Source organism: Xenopus laevis, chromosome 1L (genome assembly GCF_017654675.1).
Source record: "Xenopus laevis strain J_2021 chromosome 1L, Xenopus_laevis_v10.1, whole genome shotgun sequence".
Lineage (NCBI taxonomy): Eukaryota > Metazoa > Chordata > Amphibia > Anura > Pipidae > Xenopus > Xenopus laevis.
In genome coordinates, this window is record NC_054371.1 from 233,568,598 (window position 1) to 233,590,031 (window position 21,434).

The following is a 21,434-nucleotide window of genomic DNA, read 5'->3' on the forward strand; positions in this document are numbered from 1 at the left end:
CCTGTTACAGTTAGAGCTGCAATATTTCTGGTCAGGTGATCTCTTCCTGTTACAGTAAGAGCTGCAGTATTTCTGGTCAGGTGATCTCTGAGGCAGCACACAGACCATCACAAAATGGGGGTTCAAGTCAAGAGATGTAAAAGGGCGATATTTACTTAAATATATATTGTAGTTTGATAAGAAGAATTGATTTTATTGGTACTAAAACACAATGTGATAAAATAATCTATACACTTGGTCGGCCGGCCTATATCTTATTTCATTCACCAACCAGATAAAAATTACTTAAATAACAAGTTCATAATACATTAAAAAGCTTAAAAACACTTTAAAAAACCAAATCACTGAGGATTTGTATTGCCTTCGATCACAGTTCATAGTGATCTATATTTTATAAATGAGGGTTAAAACTTCTCCCGGATATTGTTATAGTTCCACAATCCATTGAGATAGTATTAAGGATGTTACTTTGTTGCCAAATCAAATTAGGTTAGTATTGTGGTTGTGCGAGCTGCTATTGCGGTGGATTTAATTGATTTTTGCTTTCCACAGGGCAATTTCCTCCCGGCTTGTTACTAATTTAAGCAGAAAAAATGCCTCTAATAATGTTCAATAGCGACAGTCACTGCTGCGGGGCCTCCCCCCATCGCTTTATCTGCGCAAAAAGGGAGAGAGAGAAAAAAGGGAGAGCAAGGCTATTTGCTAATAAATACAATAACCGGTACAATCTCACACTTCTCCACCACCTTACAGATCCCACAGTCTTCTCTTGTTGATACTGTGTTTCACAGCTCCACATTCTCAATCCGAAATCCAGGAACCCTTCCCTTTCAATTAGCGTTGAATTAATTCAGCATAAATTCCACCATGAACCACTCTGTATTGAGAACTGCAGCCAAGGTTCAATTGATATTAAGCCGTTGTAATATAGTCGTGCTACGCGTTTCGCTCAATAAGAGCTTCCTCAGGCACTTATAGCAAATGATTATAAATCTAAACATTGTTCAACTCTCCTAAATCATTTAAAATATATGATATTCAATCATTGGATAAGCAATTGTCTCGTAACCAACCAGATGGCAAGGGGAGTTCCTATATTTATTTATACTATATTTAACACCTTCTTTTTAGCAAGGGAGCCAACTCCAGTCCTTCATTCAGTCCATAGGGAAAAATAGTCTGCCCTTCAAAAATACATTTATGTTTCCATTTTAGCAATACATTTTCCATATCTTCCCCCTTATTTCTTGACCCTGAGTACCCTTTATTACCATTATATGTGTACCTTCAAAATTCCCTCTGTGAACTTCAGCAAATTGTTTGTATATAGTTGATATTTGGCAACCCTTATGTAACATGGCTACTTTCGCTTTCTCATCCCTCAACCTTGATAGAACCACCATCCGTAGCATTTCTTCCAAGCTGTTTGCTCGTCTAGATATTATTTTGGCCTTATCAGGAATGATATCTACTAATTCTTTATCCTGTTTCAATATTTCCAGATTTTTTCTATTATTTTCTTAATTTTATAACTATCTGCATTGAATTCCAGCACTATAGGTACAACCTTCTCCTTTTTGTTATTATCATCTTTTTTCATCTTTCTTCTTAGGAATCAGCAATGGGATCTCTCTCTCTCTATTTCTGGATATCCCCTTTCCTTCAGTCTCTCAGCCAATATTTCCAACTGCCAATCAAAACCAGTGTCCCTTGTGCAATTTCTCCTCACTCGAAGGAACTGTCCAAGGAGAATATTGTTTATCCAGGGGCGATGATGGCAACTTTTCTAAGTGATATTTGCATTTGCATCTACTTCCTTAAAGAAGGTGGAGGTTACAATCTGGCCCTCCAAAATTTCAATTTTCAAATCCAAAAAGGTAATCGATTGTGCACTATAGTCCACACAAAATTAAAGAAAGGGAGAGGATTCGTTTAGGCTATCAAATTCCTTCAGTATTTCTTCTGACCCATTCCATACCATTATGAAGATAAAATAACCCTTCCAATTCAAAATAATTATAATTGAGAATAAATTCCATTCATTAGCCTAAAAAATATCTTTGATCCCATGTCATTGTGCAATTTTTTTGCAGAAAATAAAGTGCTGCATTAACACCTCCTTCATGAGGGATACAAGAATAAAGTGAGTTTATATCAAATGTGACAAGATAATAATGATCCTTCCAGACAATTTCTTTTAACAATGATAGAACTTCCATTGTGTCTGTCACATACAATGGTAGTGTTTTCACTATTGGTGCCAAATAAAAATCAACATATTTCGATAGACCCGCTGTTAGTGAATGGACCCCCGATATTATTGTGCTACCCGGTGGAGCTTTAAGGTTCTTGTGGATCTTGGGAAGATGATAAAACACCAGGATTCTCGGATGGGGATTGAGGATTAACTCTTTTTCATTATAAGTAATTATATCTCCTCTTTCTACATTAAGTAGTTCTGCTAATAATCCTTGATATTTCGGAGTTGGATCATTTGGTAATTTACAATATATCTTCACATCTGTATGAGTCTATATGCCTCATTTAAATAGACTTCTCTATTGAATGACTATTCCCTTCCTTTTCCCTCTGAGACACCAGGAGCTCCATCAATTTGGATGAACAATCTAGCAATATGGATTGGCACTTCGACATGAACTCTTTATCCATTAGTCCATATGTAGGTTTTTTAAAAACTCTTAACCCTCTGGGTACCCGTCCAACTTTTAAACCATATTCCAATGCCCTCTTATCCCACCAAATTTTATTTCCTTTTATTATTATTATTATTATTATTATTAACATGTATTTATATAGCGCCAACATATTGCGTAGCACTGTAAAGTAAATGTGATTATACAACTACATCACATGAATTACATACATAGAATATATGGAGTAACAAACATCACAATCAATACAGGTACAAAAGGTGAGGAAGGCCCTATGCATAGGCATACAGTCTAAAGGGAAGGGAGTGGGCAAGATCAAATTAAATGAGTGAGAAATGTGGTACTGTATGTGTTGCGTTTGGTAGTTAAGCAGAGTGAGGGTAGGCTTCTCGAAAGAAGTGCGTTTTCAGGGATTTCTTGAAAGCAGAAAGGTTGGGAGAAAGTGGGACAGACCGTGGGAGAGAGTTCCAGAGGAGGGGTGCAGCCCTTGCAAAGTCTTGAATGTGAGCATGTGAGGAGGTAATGAGAGAAGAGTTGAGTAGCAGATCAGTAGAGGAGAGTAGTAAGCGAGTGGGTGAGTATATAGAGATGAGTTCAGAGATGTAGGGTGGGGCAGAGTTATGAAGATCTTTGAATGTCAGTGTCATAAATTTGAATTTGATTCTGAAAGGTAACGGAAGCCAGTGCAGGGATTGACAGAATGGCGAGGCAGAGGAGGAGCGGTTGCTGAGGTGTATGAGCCTCGCAGCAGTGTTCATTATGGACTGGAGAGCTGACAGTCTCTGGAGGGGGAGGCCAATTAAAAGAGAGTTACAGTAGTCTAGACGTGATATGATGAGAGAGTGAATAAGAATTTTGGCAGCGTCTTGGGTGATAAATGATGGTATTTTGGATATGTTCCTTAGGTGGAAGTGACATGATTTAATAAGTGACTGGATATGAAGAGTGAATGACAGGGCAGAATCTAGGATAACCCCAAGGCACCGGGCCTGAGGAGAGGGGGTGATAGTGGAATTGGTAACTATGATGGATACTTCGGGGATGTTACTGGTGTTAGTTGGAGGAAAGAGAACCATTTCAGTTTTAGAGAGGTTTAATTTAAGGTAGCGTTGCAACATCCAGGTAGAGATAGCGGACAGGCAGGAGGAGACGCGAGTTAGGAGTTCTGGGTTGAGATCAGGAGATGAGAGATAGATCTGAGTATCGTCAGCATAGAGGTGGTAGTGGAAACCATACGAATTTATTAATTTGCCAAGGGAGGAAGTATAGAGGGAGAATAGTAATGGTCCCAGGACAGAGCCTTGAGGAACCCCAACAGAAAGAGGTAGGGGAGAAGATGATACTCCATTGTAGGAGACACTGAAGGAACGATTGGTGATGTAAGAAGAGAACCAGGACAAGGCTCTGTCACGAAGACCAAGCGACTGGAGGAGGAGAGGGTGATCTACAGTGTCAAATGCGGCTGGGAGATCAAGCAGTATTAGTAGTGAGAAATGATTGTTGGCTTTAGCGGTTAAAAGGTCATTAGTTAGTCTAGTCAGGGCAGTTTCCGTGGAGTGTTGTGGCTTAAAACCAGATTGTAGAAGGTCCAGCAGGTTATTGTCAGAGAGGAATGAGGTTAGTCGGTTGTAGACTAGGCGCTCAAGTAGTTTAGAGATGAAAGGTAGCAGAGAGATAGGTCGGAGGTTGTCAATATTGGAGGGATCAAGAGAGGGTTGTTTTAGTTGAGAAGGAAACAGTCCAGTTGAGAGGGAAAGATTAAATAGGTGAGTTAAGGCTTTGATTAGACAAGGATTGGTATTGCGGAGAAGTTTTGAGGGAATACGTTCAAGTGGGCAGGTGGTAAGGTGAGAAGAGGCCAGAAGCTTTGAGATTCCTCATCAGTGACAGGGGTGAAGGAGAACAGGAGAGACTGGGGAGTGTGGAGGGAGGGTGGTGGAAGTCTAGGGGGGTTGAGTAGTGGAATGTCCCTTCTGATAGTGTCAATTTTGTTTTTGAAGTGCTCAGCAATATCTTGAGCAGAGACAGATGTGCATGGAGGGGGTGGAGAAGGGGAAAGGAGAGGGTTAAAGGTGGAGACAAGTTGTGCTGGTTTTTTAGAAAGGGAGTTAATGAGTGAAGTAAAGTAAGTTTGTTTGGCTTGGAAGAGGCTGGTGTTAAAGGAGCGCAGGGCAGATTTGTAGCTCCAAAAGTCTCATTCTGAACGGGATTTGCACCAGCGACGCTCAAGTGCACGTGAATGTCTTTGGAGCTTGTGTATGAGCAGTATGTCAAGGTTGAAGTGGTTTGGGTCTAGAACGTTTAGTTTTTATAGGAGCAGCTCATTTAGGGCAGTGGTGAGAGGACTATAGTAGTAGCCACATTAGGACATGAGATGGCTGAGATATTAGAGTGAAGAGAGTGAAAGGAAGAAGAGAGATGAGACTACAGCTTGCAAGTCACGGTAAGTACGTGTTTGGGGAATAGCAGGGGGTGAGGAGGGAGTTAGTGAGAGTTGAAATGTGACCATATTGTGATCAGAGAGGGGAAATGGGGAGTTAGTAGAATTGGTGGTTGAACAGAGTCTGGTAAATATGAGATCCAGAGCATTACCATTGGAGTGAGAGGGGGAGTCTGAGCACAAACATAAGCCTAGGGAGGAGGTTAGTGAAAGAAGTTTAGAGACAGAAGAGTTGTTAATGTTGTTAACGGGTATATTAAAGTCACCTAATATGATGGATGGGATGTTAGATGAAAGAAAGTAAGGAAGCCAGGCAGCAAAGTTGTCCAGAAATTGTGCAGTTGCTCCTGGTGGTGGATATATAAGAGCAATGCAGAGTGAAACAGGAGAAAAGAGCCTAATGAGACTCAAATGAGGAGAATGATAGAGAGGAAACAGGTGGAAGAACTTTAAAAGTAGAGCGGGGAGAGAGAAGCAAACGTACCCCACCTCCAGGTCTGTTAGCAGGTGTGGGAGTATGAGTAAGTATGAGTAAGTATGAGTATGAGTAAGTATGAGTAAGTATGAGTAAGTATGAGTAAGGTGTAGCCCCCATAGGACAGGGCAGCAGGTGAGGCATTGTCAGTAGGAGAGAGACAGGTGTCAGTAAGCGCAAGTAGGTTAAAGGAATTGGCAATGAAATGGTCGTGTATAGCGGTGAGTTTGTTGCAAACAGATTTTATCAATTTCCATTCCAATTGTTTCCATCTATAAAATATAGATCACTATGAACTGTGATTGAAGGCAATTAAAATCCTAAGTGATTTGTTTTTTTAAAGTCTTTTTAAGCTTTTTAATGAATTAAATGCAGCTATTTAAGTAATTTTTATCTGCAATTTGAAATTGGTGAATGAAATTAGATAGGCCGGGCAAATGTATAGATTATTTTATGACACTGTGTTTTAGTACCAAAAAATCAATTCTATTTATTCATACTATTTTATTAATTAAGGTGGTGAAGGTGGAAAAGGCCCCGATTTTGGGGCTATAGTTTTCCTTTAAGAAACTAAAAGAATTGTTACATGAGTGTATATTGCCGGTAAGTCTGACCAGCTACAGCTGAACTACAACAAACTCTCATGTCTCACCTGGTTCAGGACTGTTTGGGTCTCCAGGAGACTTGGCTCATTTAGGCTGTTGGGTTTAATACAGCGAATAAAATGAGGTTCAGCGGCATACATCTTCTCCATGAGTACGGCCAGAGAGTGCTGAGGGAACCAAACACAATGGAAATTATATTGGAATATCAGCTGAGCAAGTATCAGGGTGGGCTTTGGGGGCTGTTGTTTGGACAGGCAAAGTCTTGTGTAACTCAATCCATTGATATTCTCTTATACAAAATCACTTGTGTCAGAAATTTACATTACAGACCCAACGATCATCCCCCAACTTGAAATATTCTCAGCAAACAATGCAGGTCTGTTACAAGAAACAAAGTATTTGGGAAAATGTGGATGATCCGAATGGGAAAATAGATCCAAAGTATCGAAATTCTGATGAGTGTTCATGTGTTTATTAACAAACCCGACCCATAGTATTCATTGTGATTCTGTTATAATATTACAAGAAAACATGAAGGATAAGGAAAGGGGCTGAACACCAAATATCTATAGGAAATAAGTTTACCCGAAACTGAGCCCCGACAGATATCTTACGTGAAGGACCCTTCTCTTGGGAAACCTTAACCTACAATGGAAAAAAAGGTTTTGATAAACCGTAACTACAATATGTCCCACGTAGGACCTGCACAGCAATTAGACAAACAAAAAAGGCATTTCTACTGAAGAATTATTGTACCTAAAAATAAACAAATAGAATATATTACCAAGCTCCCTGGTTAGAAAAGAGAATATGTAGACTACATGGGACAGACATAAGACAATACTGTAAGATGGGACAGACATACTGGAAGGTTCTATTGTACTATAATATAAACAGTTATAGCAGTTTTCTAAAGAAAAAAAGGCAATGTTAGAAAGGCTCTTTAAAGAAAAACTTGCAAAAGCAACAAATGAATCCAAGAAACTGGAAATAAAGACTAATCGCTAAGCAGAAACCATATTGTGAGTACAGGATCGATAGATCAGATTGATAGTTGTTGTTTTTATTGGGATTAGTTAGATAACTGCAGAGTGAATATGGATTTAATAGTGTGAGAAACTGGTGAGATGAGGGTCCGACTGGGAGACAACTGGAGTGAATGAAGATCATAGAAGGTTGGAAGAAGGTTGGAGATTGAGCGGAAGAGCTGGTAGAACGGATATTGCCCAGTGCAATTATATAATCAGCTCATCATATAAATGGAACAACCAAGAGTTCATAGAAACAATTAGGCTGCAGGGCTGAAAAAGTGTGAATGTGAAAATAGCATAAATATGAGGCAGAGAATTAGGAAAGTTTCATCAGTTAGAGAAAAAGGCAAATAACACTGACCTTGGCCCTCTGCTGTGGGGTTAAAGTTCCAGTCCTGGAAATGTTGGCTGCAAAACAATACAGCCATTAACAGCGAATAACAGGGTGTTCCAAAGATATCATACTCTGTACTGGCCATTTCCCAAGAAGACTGGCCACAAATAGACATTTTCCAAAGCAAGGCTAGATAATAAGGACTAGGTTCAAAATATAAGATAGCAAATATTGGTCAGGGGCCCATGATAAAGCAGCCAGTAATAGAAAGTTCCGAACAGAAAATAGACTGAGTCAAGATAGGGTGCCAGTAATGGAAGAATTCTCAAGACAGCATAGTTAATAAAGGAAAGATTCCATAGATCGGATAGGGAGTAATGGAAATGTTCCCGAGACAGGATACTTTGTACAGAAACGGATGTAGCACCCAAGAGATGACTAACCAAAACTTGTGAAATGGTGGGTAACAGGCCCACAGCATGGAAAATCATGGACAGCACCCAACTCTACAATAAAGGAAAGGATCCCAGCATAGGACAGCAGACAATGTGAAGGCTTCCATAAAAATAAAAAAAAAACAGCCAAAAAGGAACATGATCCCAAGAAAGTATAGCCAGTTATAGCAAGGTGCCCAAGATAGGCTAGCCAATAACAAACCGGATACCAACATAGGACAGCTATGAAGAAAAAGTTGATATGATGATGTAAATGATGATGTAATGATAAACTATTTCTGTGTTGGCGCTATAAATATGCAGAGTAGATCTGCTATTATGATTATTATATGATGATGTATATGATATCAGATCAGACAGTCAGTAATGGTCAGGTTTCTGAGATATAATTGAAAACATACAAAAGGTATATTAAATGCAAACACAACGAATAGACTCTCACTTGCTCTTATTTGACCCTAATTATAACAAAGACTCATTGAATACAAACAATGAAGTGATGGATATTGGGCCAACATGCCAAAAATGCAGAGAAAGTCAGCAGGGAAATTTAGGGACAGAAAGCTGACCTGCACTTACCAACTAAAGCTCATTGTGAGGGGCCACATGGTCCAACCAAAACCCTGTTCTACCAACCATCACCTCCAACTCCATGTCACAAGTCATGCACTGGGGATTAAATACTCACAATGATATAACTAATACCTATTTATTGCAACTAAATGTGGAGCTCACTCTCCAGCCACACACAACATTCCCCATAGCACAGGAGCAGACTCAGGGGCCCTTTCCAGTTACAGAATTACCTGTAAACAAGATGCTTATTAGGGAGGTCACACTGTTTATAAAGAGGTGGTTGATGTTGGTCGGAAGAGTGTCCCGATTCTTCTCTAGAAAGCCCTCAGCACAGTACTTGACCTGAAAGTGTCACATAGTAAGAGTGAGGTAAAGAAAAATCAGCATTAGTAGGAGCAAGAAGGCAAACAATAACATTGTAATTTAAAACCTAGACTTCATAACATAGGGGTTCATTTGACATGGGGAGAAGCCTCGACTAGCAATTGCAAGCTCTATTCACTAAGGGAGGCCTCACTCTCGTTACATCTTACTTTCCCACTAGTCTATTCGTTTTTGCCCACCAGTGGTGTCTTCTATGCTGAATATTCAGACACTCGTGCCAGAGGCAGCTGTTGAAGGCTCTTTCCAATCTACAACCCAGGATAGAACGCACAAGTACTAAGCTACATTTATACTATAATCATAATAAGCTGAAAAAGGTCAACATGGAAAATGTGGAAGGAGGCCCTGGACTATATCAACCAGAGATACATTCACATCATATTCATTCATAGAGTATTCTCCATGCTCAACTCAACACATCCCTTTCAATCTTCTGCTTTTCTTTTGCTTTTACTTATTATGTTTTTGTTTTCTACTAAAAATACAAAAATAAAAAGATGAAGGATAATTAAGGGGAAGAAAATAAATATATTTCCATGAAAAGAAGAGTAAGACAGACCAGCAGGCAAGAAGGCCAAATAACCAGAAGAAGTGAGAGTGGGAAATAAGTGGGGGAGAAGCAGGAAAGTGAGAATGATAAATAAGCCAGAGCAGGAGTGGAATTGGGGCACAGCAGATCCCATGACTGGGCTATACCACTGGGCCTAAACAAGGAAGGACAATACCTGAGAGTGAAGAGGGAGGTCACAATAAGAAGGGGCAGCAAATCCATACCTTCCCAGCATAGTGATGGATGGTAAAAGCCGGATCACAGCCTCTGCCGCGCTCATAGAGAGGATTCTCACGGTACGTTGTGTTCAGCTTCTCCACAAATGAAACATCTGAAGCCTAAAGTTACAAAAAAAAAAAACCTCTGAGGCTTGAAGCAGGTTGATTGGCCCTTCTCCTACTGTGGGTGTCCCAAACCCATCTTGTAATGATTGAATCCCAACATGTTCTGGTCCCTCACTCCCTCTCAATATACTCCTCCTGTGCCTGATGGGTTGATGGCCAAGTGAATATGCCATAAAAACAAAAACCAATTCACAATAACATAAAGAGATGCAACTGGCAGCAGAATCTATTTGGACTCCTGGTGGACATACTATACATGTCATTGGTACATACAAATTGCTTATTGTACGCTAAGACATTACCTGTGGAAAAGAGCTCTGTTCATCCAAAAGAGAAAGAATACCCCATGGCCGTGCCAGAAACAGCTCCTTTAAATAACAAAGCAGACACGAAAGTGTAACTCACCCCAGAAGGGGACTTTTTCATTATAATGATACATACAGGGGAGGGACCTAGTTATAGGGAATACAACATGGAGCAGCTATTAGTTTAGGCTTAATAGAGGTGATAAGCCTTTCAAGGCTAAAGGTCTGGGTAGAGGGAAGATACTAGGAATGGAGAATGAGTAGAGGATCTCTATGGTACATTGATGATGAGGAGATCATGCAGAAGGCAGGGGTTCCCACTCTGAAGCTTGCCCTCTAGACATTGGCAAACAAGATTGTATAGCCCAGTAAAAGTTCAGGTTGGAGAGGAGGTAGGAATCCTGGTACAGAGCAGTGCCATCTTGGATGATTATTAAGAGTAATGAAGGGTTCAAGGCAGATATTAAGGGAAGGAGCCTTTTTACTGGGTAGGAACTGGTTCAGGTTAGATTCAGGACAGAACCCTTGTTATAGAGTATAAAGGGCTGGTTCAGAAGAAGAGTTTGAAGAATAAAACTCAGGGATGGTACCAGGGTTGCTTGGTTATTGCTGAAGGCCACGGCCTCCCTTTCCAGTCCTTCTTCCTTATAATGCTGCTCCTCCATTAGGAAAATGTGCTGGAGAGAAAACGGAAGAGACCTGTATTCAGCTTAACATAAAACCAGAAATTGATAACTGGAAGTTGGCAGTGATTTTACCATAAATAACTGTGACAAACCCTAGGGTTCAATTCCTATTGTGTGTTAAGAGAGACACAGACTACTGGTTAATGCTGGTTTACCACAATAAAGTTCATGGGGTACCCTAACAGACTCTACTCTCATCCCCAATTAGAACCAGCATAGAACAGACTTTGGGGTATATAATGTTTCCTTGTAGTAACGTTTGTGGGGTTGAAAGCAGGAACCCAGTATGGAGGAGGAGTGGCTTTGGTTTAGCACTTGCTTCTCAGGAGGTCCCAGTACAGGGGTACAGACAGATACTGTGTCAATACAGAGACAGACAGAGTGGGAGGAATCCATATATTTTATTACTGCACTCCACATGGGCAATGATTTATATTCCAAGGTCCTTACAACTGGAAACTGTTACACCTGCAAATGGATTTATGAGGAGGGACCAAGAATGGAAAAAATCGACTCTGCCCAGTGGGCTTCACTTGGAACCAATACTCACATGATTGAAGAAGTTCTGCAGTTGCTCATTGGCCAGATTGATACAAAGCTGCTCAAAGCGATTTACTGAGAAATTCTCAAAACCAAAAATATCCAGAATTCCTGAAACAAACATAACAGGGATATCAGGAGACACAACTGTGCCACACTGGTGCCCATGGGCAGTAGGAAGATTTAGATAAACATGTATAATCGGAGTCACGCAATGCCCCAAAGTTTCCCATTTTAAGAATTCCTTTAGTTTGTGTATAATTGGGGTTTAGGGTTCACTATCTGTGACCAATCCATGGGGGACTGTTCTATACACATGTACATACCCTGTATCTTTGCAAACAGTCTACATACAACTGTACAGTAAAAATGCATATGTGTAGAAATCTCATGTATAATCAGATATATAGTACAAATATTTATCCCCTGGTAAATACAGTATATGGTGTATATATATATATATATATATACACACACACACATGTATATAGGACTGTAGAATGAAGCCCACATTAATGGTGTGATGTGTCTGTATGCTAGTTGTATGTAGCCTCATCTACAGCACCCACACTATTAAAATTCATTATCATTCACGTTTTCATATTTTCTATGAAGTTCCAGTAAAATGAGCAAGAAAGAAATTCAAGTAATGGGGTGAGAGGGAGATCAGGCTGGTTTTACAGGCTCAATGCCCTGGAGGCACATAACAAACAGCAAAGGAACATTTCCCTGAGAGACTGAGTCACTAAACAAGGTTTAACTTGCTGCTGAAAGATGGATCTGAACTTGGTTCATTTCATTCTCTGTACAGAGCTGTGTCTTTATACAGAGGAATTGTGAACCAGTAGGAAAAACTCAACTAACCCACAACATGTTGCTATTGTAGGACCTGCGCCCCACCTGTACCCACATCATCCCACTCTGTTCATTACTTGTGTGTTCACCTCTGGTTCCAAGACTGGGGATCTTGGGGAGCAGCGGAGGAATGTACTTGCCCAGTCTGAGCCACACCCAACCCTAACCCACAATGGTACCCAAATTTCAATTCCAACCCACCCAACCGGTGGTCAACGCACACATCAGTAGTATCCACACTGGCAATTTGTATAAGGACATGGTGTATATAATAAATAGATATATCAGAGGTGATAATCACCAATCTCTTGCAGCTCTTTCCCCATGTCCATGTCTCCAGCAAGCAGCTCATTGATTTTACAAACAATCCATCCAAACAAGCGGGAATAGACCACTCGGGCAATGGAGTCTCTGGAATCTAAAGGTGAGAGAAGCAGAATGTACCGTTACCCTGGCAACTGCCCCAACAACCAAAACCACTGAATGTGACCTGCAGCAATCTCATGTATCCCGAGAATTGTGCAAAGAATGGGCCAAATGTTCCGGTTTTGGGCCTTTGCCTCTTGTAGAAACATCTCATCCTCTGCGCTCAGTTTGGGAACAGAAAGACTTGCGGTGCATTCGCCAGGGCCCTATTCAAGAGGGGTGGGAAGAGCACCCAGACATCCCCCACCTGTCCCCTAACTTGCACCCACTCATAGGCTAGACAGAAGAGGGTGAATGTCACAATAGGTCCTTTCCTTACTGACTATGGGAGACACCACTGGTCTGCTCCTGTTGATGCTGCAATGTGAGTCATGAGCTGATTATTTTAGCTGACACGAGGAGCAGATCACATGACTCGCTGATGAGCACTACGGCACTCGCTACTTCTTCCCCTCGTAAACACTAAATTACCCCTTAGATGTTTTATTTCCAAAAAAGTTGCTGTTTAAGACTCCAAGTGTTAGAGCCCCTAGCACAGGGGTAGGGAACCTGCGGCTCTTTATCCTGCTTGCTGCGGCTCTGTCACGTCATCTATACAGCCCTCACACTTGCTTCAGTGTGCGACTGTGGTAATATAAGAGCTGACTGTGGTCGCACACTCAGGAAGCCGCGGGCAGGTGCAAGGGCTGTATAGATAACGTGACAGGTAAGAGCAAGCAGCAGCAGGATCATTCATCATGGTCCTCACCGCACATTAAACAGATGAGAACAGTAACATTTAATAAGGCTATTCAGTGTTTCATTTATGTCAAAGTAGCCCTACACATACGGTACTCACTGCACTTCTGTTTGTTGTATTGTGTTGTTGTAACAATTAAAATTAAGAAAAGGTTAAAACTTTTAAGAGTTTATGGAAAACTTAAACTTTTAAGAGAATTAAAGGGGACCCGTCACCCAAAAAAATTATTAAAATCCTATTTTATCATATTAGTCAAGCAAAATGAACTTTAATGACACCATATAAATTATTTGAATCTTGTTTCCATCAGTCTGGGAATTCATAATTATAACAAGCAGACAGGAGCCATTTTGTGGGACACTGTTATTAAGACAAGTCTTGTATCATCTCAGAATCTTGTTTGTGCACCAGAATGGGGGACCTGATGTCCATCCCCATGTCCTGGCTACACAATTAAATGGTGAAGAGATTGGGGGGAATGTGGGGAGAGCAGTGACATGTAGGAAGTGCTGAATGGAAAGTGAAAGTAATTGTCTGAGGAATAGAGGAGGGGCAGACAATATTTGATTGACAGTTGAGATGTTTAAATGATCTTACAATAGCTATGAATACTTTAATAAAAAATAGAAATTGGATTTCATGTTTAATTTGAAAAGGACTTTTATTATACAGATTTTTGTGTCTGGGTGACAGTTCCCCTTTAATTAACCGAATCAGCATCACAACATCCCCAGCAGTTAATCCCCCAACCTCACTGTCCTCACTGTGAAGAAAACAAAACTTCAAAAGAGAATGGCACAAGCCTGGACCCATGAAGTAGTAAAGCCGGTCAGATTGTAAAAGGGTTAAAAAGGCTGACATTGTATTATTATTATTTTTACAATCTGACTTTACTACTTTGTGTGTCCAGGCTTGTGTCAGCCTCTGAAGTTGAAGTTTTCAGGTCCATTCTCCAGCCAGTTTCTTTGCAGTTAATCCATCACAGAACTCTATGTAAGTACAACTTGCCCTTCCCCTGGGATTCCTGTGGCAACACATCAGCATTTTACCAGTCCGACCAAAACCTCCCACATGTAGCTTTATTGGTGCAAGTGTCAGCTCATTGGTGCAAGTGTCAGCTCATGGATGCAAGTGTCAGCTTATGGATGCAAGTGTCAGCTCATGGATGCAAGTGTCAGCCCATTGGTGCAAGTGTCAGCTCATTGGTGCAAGTGTCAGCTCATTGGTGCAAGTGTCAGCTCATTGGTGTAAGTGTCAGCTCATGGGTGCAAGTGTCAGCTCATTGGTGCAAGTGTCAGCTCATTGGTGCAAGTGTCAGCTCATTGGTGCAAGTGTCAGCTCATTGGTGCAAGTGTCAGGGTATTGGTGCAAAAGTGTCAGCCCATATGGTTCCCTTGTCTGGCACTGTCACTACTCAGATTGAGAAGAACCCCCACGTGCTTTGTTTGCTTAAACTGTAACACGTTTTCTCCTGGGGTCCCTAATTACTGGGGGCCTCACCTTCAGCCTGCTGTTGGCTGTGGAGCCTGCGGATGGATTCCCCTCTGGTCATTGACAATGTGCAAGTCAGACAGCTCAGTAGCTCCTCCTCCTGAACCCCAAACTGGCCCTGGGGAAAAGAGATGAATTATGGGATAGAAAAAGCAAATGATATTAGAGGTCCCTGAGAGTCTGAGAAGCTGCTGGTTCCTCCTCCTGGTAACCAGAACATACCCCTAGCAACGGACAGACACCAACAATATTTATTCACTTGATGAGCCACAATGACAGGGGCCCCATGAATATCCCATTGTTTGGCCATGTGTTTGGCTCCTGGGGACTTACCGCTGCAGCTTTCAGCCACCCCATTGCTGTGGGGGACACTCTCACACCCCCATTCTCCTGGGGCTCAAACATAACATTGCCCAGCGACAGGACTCCAGAGAGAATGACTTTTAGATCCAGTTCCTCCTGTAGAAACAGACAGAGAAGATAAAGACAAGGTCCCGTCCCTCTAATGTCCCACAGGTGAGACAAGGAAGGGTGGGAAATAAAGATATTCTGCAATAAAGTTGTGCAGCCCTTTAACTTGATGTGGCAAATTAGTTTTTTAGAAAGCGCACACCCAATTTTAATTTAATAGTGAGGTGCTTGTCCCCTGGAGACCGCCCAATTAAAGTCTCCACGAGAGAATCAAACAAAAATTAAATATAGGGACAGCACACTCAAATTTAAAAGGCAAAAATTTTATTACATTTACAAAAAATACACTCACATATTTAGCTACGGCCCAGTAATGGCCCTACGCGTTTCGACCACAGAAGTGGTCTTCATCAGGGGCAAAATCCATAAAGTGTTAGAAAAGGATAAAAGGCCTTTTATCCTTTTCTAACACTTTATGGATTTTATGAGTGTATTTTTTGTAAATGTAATAAAATTTTTGCCTTTTAAATTTGAGTGTGCTGTCCCTATATTTAATTTTTCTTTAACTTGATGTGGGCACTGGCTGCAAAGAGAATTGTGTCTGGCAGGGGAATGTCTAGAAGTAACAGAGACTGTGGGGAGAATCGAGGGGGGATGCCCATAAGGAGGGTGCAGGAGTCTCGGCTGGGGACTGTGTGTAGCAGCCCTACTTGTACCAGCCACTGACTGTCATAATAATCCAGAAATACTCTATATAATGAATAGGGCAAAGGTCACTGCACCCCAATACTAGACGGAGGCTCACATCATCACCCCCAACTTACATTAGGGGGATAGGGGTGAGAAGGCCGGAAGGTTATAAATTCTGAAGAGGAAATATTCCAGATTATTACTTGTACTGTGAGATATACCAGAGTGAACTTGTATTCAGATATAAAGGAAAAACAATTAGAACTCAGAGAGAACAAGACAGGGGGACATGGGGGGCAACACAAAATCAGGAGAACTAATCACAAAAAACAATATCATGTTTGTACCAACATTTCTCTGCTGTACATAAGGGATCCAGGGAACGAATGGGTCACACCCCGAGTGAAAAAGATTTGAATAATTAGAGTTTAACTAAGAAAGAACAGAAAGAAATTCTTCACTTATCACTATCAATCTGTCCAATGAGACCCTTTCCTTAACTAGGAAATAATTAACATAAAAATAATAAAATAATAAACCTCCCCAAATTTTGGAAACAGAAAGAGGGACAAAAAGATTTGTCGTGTATAGCGAGGGAAATTGTTTTGACCACGACCCGTTTTGTGGCCACACCCCCTAATTACCATGTCCCTAATTACCATGTCCATTTTTCAAAATTTGTCAGGTTGTGAAAGTTTGAACACATTTCTGTGGATTTTATGTGTTATTACAGTTTTGCTCATGAAGGTGAATTGCCCATTAAACAGTGAGTCAAAGTTCTCCCAAGAGACCTGCTTATCTTATATTGTTACAAAAGTCTATTCTGGGCTCTCTGCCAAAAGCCAATTAAGTTAGAAACTTTGTATCTTTTTCTGGCCAGTGCAGGAGATCAAAGAGAAAGTAGGGACATTTCAGCAATAATTCGGGACTGTCCCTCAAAAAATGGCCCAGTTGGGAGATTTGGTTAAGATTTAGTAGACTGCTGTATGTTATGATGGGGAAGGTGTAGAACTGTAACTTTCCACTTTCACACAACCAGAAGCCCTGCTAAAAGAACTGCTCCACATTGACTTTTTTTATAAAAAGGGCTCTATGGAAAAGGCATTGATTGTAATGTTCCCGTGCCCCTATATAGAGAGTCGTTGGTGTAAGAAACATTACCTGATACACATTCATCCCTTCACTCAGTTCCATAAGAAATGGACAACACAACAGCCTTGGCTTATAATAATTATAATAATAATAATTATCTGCTTCATTTTCTTGCTGGTCCTCCTGCACTGCCTGCTACAGCCAAATCCATTACCCACAAGTGCCCCCCATGTCCAGCAAGGAAGAGAAGAGAAAACCAACTCCCAGGGGAGAATCTAATATAGAGATTTTATGGAGAAGGCATTGATTGTGAGCTTTCTGGATAATGGGGCCCCTGCCTGTATAGAGACACAAGAGATGAGGTTTCTCTAGACAAAGAGAGTTTTCAGGCCAAGTGCCAAGCAAGTCTCTATATCAACATGACAAGAGAGAATAAAACGATGGCCCCTCACACTCCTATATATATATATATATATATATATATATGTATATACCTACTGTATATTTGGTAACCCAGCCTTCCCAGCGGATTGCAAAATCACCTCTTTCACTGGCGGATACTAAATGGGCTGATATCCGTCAAGTCCCTAATAAACACCAGAGGTCCCTACACTATCCAATATCTCTTAGATCATTATCAACTTCCAGATTCAGAGAGGTTCAGAGCTTATCAGGTTTTCCATTTTATACAGAAATGTTGGAATTCCACTAAAACTCACGATATGTCCAGCTCATTCTAAAGGAGCCATTTCAATTCTATACTTACAATTTAACACGCCAGCCAGGTTACTGGATTTACCATATATTACCAAATGGGAAATAGATATAGGGAAATCATTACCTGAACAGGATTGGTTACGGCTTTGGGATAATACAACACACAGTCATGCTGGAAGCAGGTTATAAGGTATTATTTCGCTGGTATTTAACCCCAGAAAGCTAAATTTTATCCGGATTGTAACAATACATGTTACAGGGGTTGTGCTACATCAGGATCCATGTTCCATATCTGGTGGACGTGTCCCATGGCTGTGAGATTCTGGATATGGATTTATACCCTTATTTTTTCTGTGTTACATCTCAACCTGAAAAGAGACCCATACGTTGCCTTATTGGGAGCTGTGACGTCCCCAGGTAACAGGGTCGCTTAATTTATTATATTTTCTTGGCCGCCAGACAGGTTATTGCGAAGGCGTGGAAATCTCCTTCTCTACAATATAACATGGTAAAAACGAAACTGGATTGGATTCTCGTTAATGAAAAACTAACCCGTATCCACCTGGATAACTATGAGACCTTTGTAGATATCTGGCAACCCTGGATAGATTACAGATTCCACGGCACCCTACACTTTCCTTATAAGATCCTTGCCTGGCAACCCTTTTAACATGAGACCAATCATAATATTTAATACCCCAATCTGATCCTAATTGACATGGCTCCTTTATATGGAAATTGCCTCCCCATGTATATGATGTAACCCACGTGTGATACACCTGACTGTTCAACACGTGTGTCTACTTATTGGTCGAACTTATTTTATTTTCCTCTTTTTTTTTTATTTCTTTTTTGTTAACAACTGTCTTGGATTTCTTAGTTTTGAGTTACACGATACATTCAATGTCGTTTTGCTCTGTTTCAACACACAATGATAGACAGTCGACTGATCTATACAAATCCTTTTCTTTGTTTTATTATTTGTATCATCTTCTCACTGTAATGTGCTTCCTATATCTGATTAGAAATGCACAGTGATGAGGTCAATCCTTTTGATCTGTCTGTTACACGATTTATTTTCCTTCTGTCAATACAAATATTGAAAGAGAGAATAAAAGGATGGCACAGAAGCCCCCACCAGTCACCCGGTGCTGCAGATACAACTGTTTGATATTGAGAAGAAGAGGAATAGATGGAACCCACCTGCTCCTGGAAACCAACCATCCTCATGGCATTGCACACTCGCTGGTACGACTCCACACACTCCCTGGACTCCACATCTTCCCACTCGCTGCCAATGTACCTACACAACAATCACAATAGCCCACGGGTCATGTCAGAGTAACAATCCTGCCAACTGCAGCCCCTAAATCATTCACTGCTCCTTCCCAATGGCCACCTCATTATACAAAGAGGGCAGGACACTGCTATACATTGCCTGGACTCAATGGATAAACCAATATGATGAGAAATACAACTTAATACAATGATGATATATGTAAAGCTGCTAAACTCATGAAAACTAAAGTTAAAATCACAACATTCCACACTGACCACAATTATCCATTTTACCTTTCCAGTCGTCCTTAAAACAGTTCCTGATACTTTTTACAGAGATCTACAGATACTGTTACAGACTTGGGGTGTCTCCTGAAGGATCCTAAATATGTTGTCATTTCTGGGTTATCCAAATAAGCCTCACACCTGCACTCAGCCCAATATAGCAGGTAATATTATATCTACATACCTGTATCTCTTCCCTATGGAAGTTCCATCTTTGGGGTAACAAGACACTGAATAATAATAATAATAATAATAATAATGAAGGGTCATCAATTGCTTGGGCAGTAGATTCATCTATATACTTTGGGGGGGGGGGGGGTGAGAGGTAGTTTTGTTTCTGGATTTCACACAAATATGCCCCCCCATAAATCACATGATTTAACCCGGAATCGGGAGGGGCTGATAATATTTCTCTAATCACTGTTTAGCTTTTTGCATTTTGGGGTTGGAACAATCGTTGAAATCACGTGAGCAATGAGGAATGTATGGGACTGGGTAATAAAGACACTAAAGATCAGTTTCATACAAGAAGCCAGTGAGTAAAGTACAAATAATGCCACAACCGAACATTTGTTTGTACATTGTGTTGTGGTTACAGCATTGGCACATTGGTAGTGAGGGGGGACCCATCCTTGTGAAAGCACCAGTACATAATAGTTCCCTGGCACCCCATGACACACCCTGTTTGATTATTGCTTTGTGGAACACCCCTAGTAAAATTCTCTTTGATTATAGTTGGGTCTGACAAGTGTCAGTATATCAATTTTAGAAGACTTTTAGTAGAAGAAAGAACCCCACTTATATCAAATTATCACTTAATACCGGTTGCTTATTTAATCAATATTTCTCAATTTGTCTCAATTAACTGTACACAGGGCCGGATTTGTGCTCGCGGCAAGTGCGGAGGGTGTGGACAGGCGTAGGACCGGGCGGGCACCTCATCAGACTGCGCAGACTAGGGGCACCCGTCCGAGAAATCCAGGGGCTGGACTATACAGTATGAATCATTAAAGGGATACTGTCATGGGAAAAAAAATTTTTTTTCAAAATAAATCAGTTAATAGTGCTGCTCCAGCAGAATTCTGCACTGAAATCCATTTCTCAAAAGAGCAAACAGATTTTTTTATATTCAATTTTGAAATCTGACATGGGGCTAGACATATTGTCAGTTTCCCAGCTGCCCCAAGTCATGTGACTTGTGCTCTGATAAACTTCAATCACTCTTTACTGCTGTACCCCTCCCCTTTTCCCCCCAGCAGCCAAACAACAGAACAATGGGAAGGTAACCAGATAGCAGCTCCCTAACACAAGATAACAGCTGCCTGGCAGATCTAAGAACAACACTCAATAGTAAAATCCAGGTCCCACTGAGACACATTCAGTTACATTGAGAAGGAAAAACAGCAGCCTGCCAGAAAGCATTTCTCTCCTAAAGTGCAGGCACAAGTCACATGACCAGGGGCAGCTGGGAAACTGACAATATGTCTAGCCCCATGTCAGATTTCAAAATTGAATATAAAAAATTCTGTTTGCTCTTTTGGGAAATGGATTTCAGTGCAGAATTCTGCTGGAGTAGCACTATTAACTGATGTGTTGTGAAAAAACTGTTTTCCCATGACAGTATCCCTTTAAGTAAAACATCCATTCACTCACCACTGATCCATAGTACTAATTCAGTCATAGTGATGAAGTGGTAATTCTTCTAATATTGACACCTGCCTCTCGTATTGCTCTGCCAGGCCCTGGCTCTGTTACAGGAAGGAAAGAATTGAGGCAATAATCTGATTTCACAACACTTACAGATAAAGCTCCTTCCTCCAATATTCACTGAGTCAGAATTTGCTTTTCTTCCCACACGGACTTTGTTCAAGGCTACACTAAAGTCTATTCTAGGCAACAATTAACCCCTGCTTAGTAACAACAGGATAATAATAGGGTTAAGCTTATGGCTCTTGTTAAGGGCAATGACACCTTTTGTCCCCCACAGCAAATTCTGCCCCAGCGGAGGGCAAAGCACCAGAAAATCAGAACAAAACCATAGATGTGAGAACCT

At 40.9% G+C, this 21,434-nt stretch overlaps 1 protein-coding gene across 1 annotated transcript in view; it reads right to left on the minus strand.

Annotated features, from left to right (window-relative positions):
• The window catches only part of XB5900382.L (provisional ortholog of myosin heavy chain 3 L homeolog), a 54,176-nt gene that overhangs the window by 12,517 nt on the left and 20,225 nt on the right, over positions 1-21,434 (minus strand). The window contains exons 7-18 of the mRNA XM_018268015.2: positions 19,022-19,121; positions 15,242-15,367; positions 14,918-15,026; positions 12,554-12,670; positions 11,408-11,508; positions 10,762-10,848; positions 10,169-10,234; positions 9,747-9,860; positions 8,819-8,930; positions 7,585-7,631; positions 6,778-6,837; positions 6,240-6,359 (exon numbers count right to left, since the gene is read on the minus strand). Of these exons, the coding sequence (XP_018123504.1) occupies positions 6,240-6,359; positions 6,778-6,837; positions 7,585-7,631; positions 8,819-8,930; positions 9,747-9,860; positions 10,169-10,234; positions 10,762-10,848; positions 11,408-11,508; positions 12,554-12,670; positions 14,918-15,026; positions 15,242-15,367; positions 19,022-19,121 (1,159 nt within the window). The remainder of the gene's footprint in view (positions 1-6,239; positions 6,360-6,777; positions 6,838-7,584; positions 7,632-8,818; positions 8,931-9,746; positions 9,861-10,168; positions 10,235-10,761; positions 10,849-11,407; positions 11,509-12,553; positions 12,671-14,917; positions 15,027-15,241; positions 15,368-19,021; positions 19,122-21,434) is intronic.